This window comes from Varroa destructor, unplaced genomic scaffold (genome assembly GCF_002443255.2).
Source record: "Varroa destructor unplaced genomic scaffold, Vdes_3.0 BEIS01000005.1, whole genome shotgun sequence".
Taxonomy (NCBI): domain Eukaryota; kingdom Metazoa; phylum Arthropoda; class Arachnida; order Mesostigmata; family Varroidae; genus Varroa; species Varroa destructor.
The window spans coordinates 38,941,736-38,949,819 of NW_019211458.1; the positions used below are offsets into that span (position 1 = coordinate 38,941,736).

The window sequence follows — 8,084 nt, forward strand, 5'->3', positions numbered from 1 at the left end:
TATATATAGCAACTTCTCAAATATTAAAATATTAATAATAATGATAATTTTATGTTTCAGATAGAACTTTTTTCATCGTCCACAGCTACTTCTCCGATGTCTTGCAGTCGCTATTTTACTGTTTGCACCTACGATCTATTGAAATTCTATTTTCGAAATACTGATAATTATCAGTCGTTTTGGACAAATTTCATCATCAGAACTACCGAAGCGCTGAATAACATTAAATATAGCTGATCTCCTGCTTTCGTTAACACCATTGCGTGACTTGCTCCAAAGGTCCTAGACTTTATAATCTAAGACAATGCCATTTCTATTTGTTCTTAAAACACGCCCTTCGTATTCAACCGCCTTGATCTTCACGCTTCTGAATTTTCGCAACCAGATTTTGTATTTATTAGGTCGACTACACACATCGGCGATCAAGTCACAATTGTAATGATGGACTTTCGAAGTATAGATAGACGTTGTAACCAGTTCTAAAGCCTGACCACAATAAGCAGTTTTGTCAAAGCCAATACTCTATGGAAGATTAATGGGTTTTCCCAGTGAAAATTATAGAATACCTATTTATCGGTGCATCGCCTCCTCCCTTGTTCTTAGACTGTTGATAAAACGACCCATGAATATTCTTATTTTATGCTTCTTTCAGTTCAGGTAATTGAAAAAACAAACGGAACAGCAATCCTAGCGCCTTCTGCACGTCACCATTCTAAATGCAGCAATGAAACCGACAGCACTGGCAATCATTTTGCCAGCAGCAAACTAAATTACATTTAGGAAGAAAGATTTGAAGGTTGGCGCTTGTTAGAGCCTACGCTCCCCTCCACAGTTTAACACCCCTTTCTTAACGGTTTCTTTGTGTTGCAGTTCAGAGGTATTATACGCATTGTCGTCTGGCTCGTTTTGAAATTGGCGGGCTCGTCCCGCTCAGCACATGCATAACAGACGATCCGACGTGACGTCACTGTTTGTCTATTTACTCTGTGTCGCAGCTGCTTTCCAAGAGCCAACAAGCTTTCGATTCGAGTGGTGTTGTGTTTTGTTGTTGGTGGAGCGAGCCGTAGGCGGCCGTGTGTTGTGTGTGACGGAAGACTTTCGGCGGGAGCAGTGTGGCGACCACCGTAGCGCATTGTCGAGGCGGCAGAATGTCCCGCCGGACAGCCGTCAAGGAGGACTCCGATCAGGAGATGGACGAACACAGCTCCGACAATGAGGACACCGATACCAGTTCGGCATCTGACGATGATTCCTCATCAGGTGAGTAAGTGAGTGATGGGACTGTTAAGCCAGGCAAAACAGCAGGGTTGGGTGGCTAACTCGGGAGGTCAGCTAGCCAACTAAATAAAGGAACGTCTTGCTCCTAGTTGTTCTTGAGGTTTGCGTCCCACACCACTTCCAGGATTACTTGAACGGAATGCTTCAGCTGGTCATTTGAATAGCGGAAGCAACGAATGGCGGCAAAATACAATGTGTGCTACACTATTGCGTGTGGTACCGGCAACAGTCGATGGGGCTTCCCGTCTACACACGGATACCGGTCTTCGAATCAGCTGGTTTTCGGGGTGGGTGAAATAGTAAAAACGAAGAAGCGGCGATACCTAAGAGGCTAAGTCAATGAATGGCCGGTGCCGCTTATTAACCAGGGCGATCATTCCCAAAAGGCTCGCTGATGACAGACTACATGTTACAATACGGCTTTCTTTACTTACTAACGAAGAGAGATGCTTACACATATGCCAACATGCATGTTCCAGCGCTCGCTGTACATCTCCGCGATCAGTTATAAAGATTCTGCTTAAGCTCCCTTTTCGTTACTGAAGAAGTAGGCAAATTCGAACTTTTCGAATGTTCAGGACCAGCGGGCTACTCTATTGCAAGCAAACGATGTTTTTTCTGTGTGGGTATTAGAATCAGCTTAAAATGCATTCCTGCTGATTATGGTAATGGGTTTGTTGTTAACTGTTAACAATTACAGTGAATCAGTCAATGTATATTATCTCCTGTAAGTTGACATGAAGAAAAAGATTAGAAAGACAAATGGTACTATATCAGGGTGTTGCGTCAGATTCGACCTAAACAATACCGTAGTCTGCACAATTTTGCGTCGGACTTCTCATTACGTCTATGCAACGCTGAACTGAACATGGTTGACGTTGTAAACATAAGATGCACACACTTAACTACTTGCTATAGTGCCATGGGCCGAAAACCTATGTATCACGCAAAGTGTTTTTCAACTATCAGATTCAATTCGTTGTCTCTTTGTAGCTGGCTAGCTATCAAACAACAATTCATTAGTAATCGTCACCGTGAATAAAGAATCAATTAAATTTCATTTTGATTCTGCGAATTCCATCAGTGTTTTCTACTGTTCACGCGTACGTTGTCGATTATTGATGATATAGATGAATGAGATCACCTTAATGTAGCACGATCACGCTGTCACAAATCATTAATTTAAAATTCTATTTTTACCAATTACAGATTGCAAATCATGCCTGGCATGCAATTATATTACCCGTAAGGAATTTTTGTTTATAATTATCACTAACCAAATATTCGAAATCATTGATTCCTAACCGATTTCAGAAATGGATGAGGTCGATTTCGAGCGGCGGAGGCTCGACTGCGTTGACGATATGATCCACCTCGAGCGACAGTTTCTCATACTAAAAGAACAGTAGGTGTCATAGTCATTAAATTAAAATGGATATACATTTTGTATAAATATTCTTGAAGCATAAATACTTCTAGAATTCTTGCGCTGGTCGTCTCAATCTAAGGCAAGTAGCTTTCCTATATTATTAGCTATTGTGTTATACTTACGAATTTAGAAGGATTCTCAGTTTTAGTCAACCTTGGATTTTCTTGGTAATTGATATTCAAAGCTATATATATATATAATCAAGCAAATTTCTAACTACTTTAGGCTGTATACGGAGCGAATAAGGCTGATCGAAAGAAAACTCGCAGAAATTCGCAGTGGTCAGGCAGACGAATACCTCGTACCATTAGCAGAACTACGAGAAGGACTGAGTACACGAATTGAGGTTGCCAAGGTGCACCTAGGCCTACGGACGCAGTCAATTAGGTCAAGATTCGAAGCGGAGACACTCGCCGCTAAACAAACTTATGAGGTTCGTTTAGGATCTTTAGTGCTTTACGGTTTCAACTCAGAGTATAAGCATGTTTTCCGGACTTGATATATAAAATTCCACTGGAATGATCTATCAAAAATAAATTTTAGCGATGTAGCAAACAATTTTTGTTACCTATTATATATGTTCGTTGTGGAAAAACGTCAACCCCTTAACAAAAAATAAATCCATCTTAATATATTTTATAAAGTCTACTTGTAGCGACACTTTTCCAATGAAGGGGTATTTTGTTGGTATAATTTTGCAAGTTCCTTCCGCTTCTATTTTTGTACTACGACAACGGTAATATTATAAAATAAGGCGAAAACACACCCTTTTTATCTCCACTTAATTATTAGGATGTAAGAAACGCGACTCACAATGATATCAATTTAATAAACATTTTATGACTGTGTATGGCACAAATCACATCGTCCTCTAATCTAACGAGGGTTGAACGCCGGTAGGATTTTGTTCCTGTAAATATCCGTTAGGGAATTGCAATGTTCTTTGATACTGATTCGCTTTATTTTTTACCAGGATATTTTAAATGTTGCTCTAGTGTAGAGCGCCAAGAACTGTAGAGCCCTCTCTGAGGGCTCTACAGTTCTTGGTCTCTCTAGAGGACTCTGGCAGAAGTTGTTGAATGAAACAAAAAAGTAAATGTCTAAATTCATCTGTACATAAACATATTGTTTCATTCCTGTTACATTTCAGAACGATGTTAATAATTTGAAAGATGAAATGATCAACGAAATCCGAGAAAAAATCCGACAAATGGAAGAGGAGAGAACACAACCAGCCTCCTACATCATGGCCGACTTCTGCAATATGCACAAGGTATTATAAACTAGTAAGATTTGTCTTATGTATTGCTAGTTCACTTGCTACTATATTCGATTCACACGATCTTATAGGTGACGATAACACGTTCGGATATTTGTATTGGCAATTTCTTAAACACCACTCTGGTAACAGTTATATGAATTCGAACGATATTCATGGTGCAGTCACATTATGTACAGCAGTACCAATGTATTTAATCATTAATTTCATATATTTCAATTTTCGACTCAAGCGAAAAATTTGTCCCACCCGATGCGTCGTTGCCCCTGCTATATATGACAGTATGTCGCTGAAAACGACCGAGCATACTGATATAAACTTAATTTATATCTCGTGTAGTAATATACATTTTATGTGCACTAACAAGTATATCTTCTGTTCCAATGGCGCAGGGTAATAAGGGACGTTCCCGTAAGGCTGATCCTAATGACCCCGAACGGCGCAAGAAGCCCGTCACAGTATCCGGTCCATATATAGTTTATATGCTGCGAGAAAATGAAATAATGGAAGATTGGGCCACAATCCGTAAGGCCCTTCGCGGTACGCGATGGGCGGAGCACGGAGATTCTAATGGTGATCGGGGTACGCTCTACACGTAAAACAAAATGTCGCAATAGTTCGAAACGCGAAATATTGTGAAGGGACGGGGACGAACGTTATAACAGATGAAGCCAATTGTTCGACGGACATTGTGTGTGAAACATTATTACCGTGTGTTTGTGTCTTCGAAATTCGACGACCAGCAATGAGGAAGAACCTAAGAGAAGAATTTCTGCAGTAATTCGGTGCAACAATAAGTGAGCTAGTTCTTGGATGACCCGCTGGTCTAACGCCGGAGAACGGTATATATTGTGTGGGGGTTGTATCATGATAAATAAGATGACGACGCTACCCAGGGAGCCGAGGACACGTCAAAGTGGGTCACCGCGTCGAAACGGTGACTGCCTCTACCTGAGCAGCATAGGTAAGCTTGCGTGGTGATCAAGATTGATCTGCAACATGCATGTATATGTGTGCTTTGATTACGAGTTCACTGTAGAATCGAAAGTAGGTCTTGTGCCATTATTTTAAGGACCGACGAAAATCAATCGACTTTAGGTCGTATTGGTAATTTAGAGAACCATTTTGTTTGTTTAGTAACAGGAATATATTTTTGGCAAACTATACCAGAGCTTACTTACCTGTGATAGTTGCAGCAATTTTTAACGTTAAAATTTGACTCCAATGTAAATTTTGTATTGACCTGCACACTGATCAACTTTAACTATACTAATGAACAAGTCAATACTGTCCCGCTATTTCAGTGTATTAGTCTATCTCTGATATTCCATGAAGTGATTCTAGAATCTGAAATTATGTTAAATATAATTCCTGCTTTTTATATTTAGTGCGCATTATTATCCTTTAGATGCGGAACGAATCAAACGCTTTCCACCTTGAATTTTAGTCCATTTCCAGGTTGAGTCAAAAATCAGCCCCATCTTAATTATAATAGGTAATCTAAATGAAATCTTTAGTTAACTAGAATCTTAGAATACAACATTTTGATGAGTTGTGTAATGTTTGTTGCAGATTGTATACTACTTGAACAGATTGACGGACGAGGAATGGAGCCTTCCATCGCCACACTGTATATAGCAATTAATCATTTGTCGTGCGTGCGATAGTGTACGACCACGCGGAGGGATCAGCAGCAGCAGAAGTAGACAACGTCAGCAACAACAGCAAGATAACAAACGACAACCACTCCGAAAATAATCTGGTCGAAATTCATCAACCATAATAACGATGAGGATCATTATAAGAACATCGTGTTTATTATTAAATTCTGACTAAACTATTGTATAATAAGTACATGTGCGTGCTAATTTTAGACGTAGAACGACTTATTTTAGGTAGTTTAAGTATTTTTAGATGCAGCTGTATATGCTCGAAGCTCACTGTGAGCTGGGGCTTTTGGCCTAACAATCTGAGTGTACGACGGAGGTACTGAGTTGATCGATGCCGATATTATGGATTGCTGGGACTTTTTTAATGTATATTTCCTTAATTTCGTGTTTATCCCCCATTGGTCGTTGTCTTCTTTAGATTGAGAAGGGTTCAAGTTTCTAAACCAAGTACAATAATCAAAATATAGCAAGTTGGCTCAAGAAAAATATGTTACACATTTTTGGAATATAAGGAATCATTGTAACTTGAATGCTTGAAAATTGTATGTGAAAACGTTGCCTCTCACTATCAGATCCATCTTAAATTCGACGTACTTTGGAGGGGAATATTATTCATGAGTATGTTGTTTTTAAAGGGGTTGATAAGATTAAGCCCTAGAATGAAATGTTTTGTACTCTAAACCTACTTATAATCTGAACAATGGCAGAAATGGCTCAACAAGATTAAGAAAAAAAATTACTCTGTTATCATAGAAATGCAAATTTACATGAACATCTTCGCACATCAGAAAGTAAACTCGCAGCATACTTGCGCCGCATCTTGCAAGTAGAGTACGAGGTCTTTGGGGCTAACTAATTTGTATTTAAAAACATAGCTATGATTAGACTGGCATATTTTCTTAATTTTTTGATGAAGTCTTCGGCTGTAGGCTATAGTTAAGAAATTGCACTGGTGAAAAATAGCAATTAATGTTTGTCCCTTAAATGCGCTTCTGAACGATACCTGCTGACAGATCGCGTTTCGGCAAAATTTTACATGTTTCGGCAAGTTTTAATAGGCAAGCGTATTTAAATAACGCCTGGAAACCTTTGTAGATAGTCTTAAATATCAACTTCCATTACTCCAATTGAGCCGAATTAATTATCTATATTTAGGAAAATGACCAATTAAGATAGCGCCTTCTGCTGTTTCCGTACACGAAATTGGGCACAAGGGATGCGATGTGCGAAAATTGTGCTGTCCCTATATTGAGCTACCATCGTGTATACTTTTGAAACCGATCTGACCGCAATCGATCATTTCAATCCACCCTTGTTTAACCTTTGAATCGATGCCATCATGGAGTTACTTTCTGCTCATTGCAAACACCCCCGAATGTATAATCTTCATGCAAAAACTTCCATTGTTAATATATTCTGTAAAACGAGTTTCCACAGGGTATATAAATATTGAACACCTCTCGCCGTATGAGCATCGAATTTGACTAAAGAGAAACTGCAAAGAATGCAGTTAACTAGTAAATTTGAACGTTATTAGTGAATGTGTCCAGTGAACGAAAATTGACAATCGTTAAAATCTGTGACAGAATTGCGCTTTCTCAAACAGGAGGTGCATTTACGTCTATGCGTCATGCGGCGCCTTTATTACTGCAATCATGGAGCGCAAGTCGAAAGAAGAATGAGTAGGATATATGGGGTGAATGGTGTGATTTTAGCTAAGTGCTGAACCAAATATAGTATGTATAACAGTTTTTGGCATGAAAATTTGAAGGTCGAAGCATGAAATTCGTTGAAATACGAAACCGACCGACTGTTCGAAGTTATTCTTGTTTATATCGTAGTAGCTAATCGAGAATTGTGTCTGAACGGATAATTGTTTTTGATAAACTTAAGTGCCACTTCTGTAATCGTCTGTTATCCCTTCGCAGTAAATCGTTTGGGTAACCAGTTTGTCATTTTGATTGCGATGTGCTCGATATAGCGCTTAGACATCGCGGGATAACGAATAAATAAAACCTTCTGCCACATTAAGTATCGTGGATCGCTCAATGAACAGATAACCCGTATGTTAGGTTCGAAACGTAGATGTATATCAATGAAAACTAGGTTGTTTTTTTTTGAATCTGGAGCTTAATGGTATACCGAAGCCCTGTATCCTTTAAGCAAGGATATAATCAGCATGTACAACAAAAACTCTGACAGTTTTATTGAAAAACAGTTTTTGTCAATTAAAATCGGCCTTATTTATTTGCGAAAAATTGCATCACATTAAACGATGGCAAATGATGCGCCCAATTTTGTACATATATATTATTATAGTAAAACAAGAATTGTAACACTTACAGATAATGTAAACTTGTATATAATTGTTGATGTGTAAATTGTATTGCAACAATGATCGTTTTTGAATAATAAAAATACATTCGAC

At 38.7% G+C, this 8,084-nt stretch overlaps 1 protein-coding gene and 1 long non-coding RNA gene across 2 annotated transcripts in view; one reads left to right on the forward strand and one right to left on the reverse strand.

The window, feature by feature from the left end:
- LOC147755668 (uncharacterized) overlaps nt 1–798 on the reverse strand; it is a 4,105-nt gene extending 3,307 nt beyond the window's left edge. Inside the window, exon 1 of the long non-coding RNA XR_015328038.1 lies at nt 567–798. This is a non-coding gene — a long non-coding RNA (uncharacterized LOC147755668). The remainder of the gene's footprint in view (nt 1–566) is intronic.
- A 198-nt stretch (nt 799–996) lies between these two features.
- Nucleotides 997–5,840, forward strand: Brms1 (breast cancer metastasis-suppressor 1-like protein). Its single transcript, XM_022806530.2, has 6 exons — nt 997–1,260; nt 2,593–2,683; nt 2,933–3,140; nt 3,858–3,980; nt 4,379–4,950; nt 5,559–5,840. The coding sequence occupies exons 1-5, from the start codon at nt 1,149–1,151 to the stop codon at nt 4,583–4,585; spliced, it is 741 nt and encodes a 246-aa protein (XP_022662265.1). The 5' UTR covers nt 997–1,148; the 3' UTR covers nt 4,586–4,950; nt 5,559–5,840.
- Nucleotides 5,841–8,084: the final 2,244 nt, after the last annotated feature.

What these genes read in the sequence shown, in the direction of transcription:
- Brms1 (XM_022806530.2), top strand. Translation starts at nt 1,149, where the DNA reads ATGTCCCGCCGGACAGCCGTCAAGGAGGACTCCGATCAGGAGATGGAC. An exon ending in TGACGATGATTCCTCATCAG is followed by an intron (nt 1,261 to 2,592) that starts GTGAGTAAGTGA and finishes AACCGATTTCAG; the next exon opens with AAATGGATGAGGTCGATTTC. An exon ending in CCGCTAAACAAACTTATGAG is followed by an intron (nt 3,141 to 3,857) that starts GTTCGTTTAGGA and finishes GTTACATTTCAG; the next exon opens with AACGATGTTAATAATTTGAA.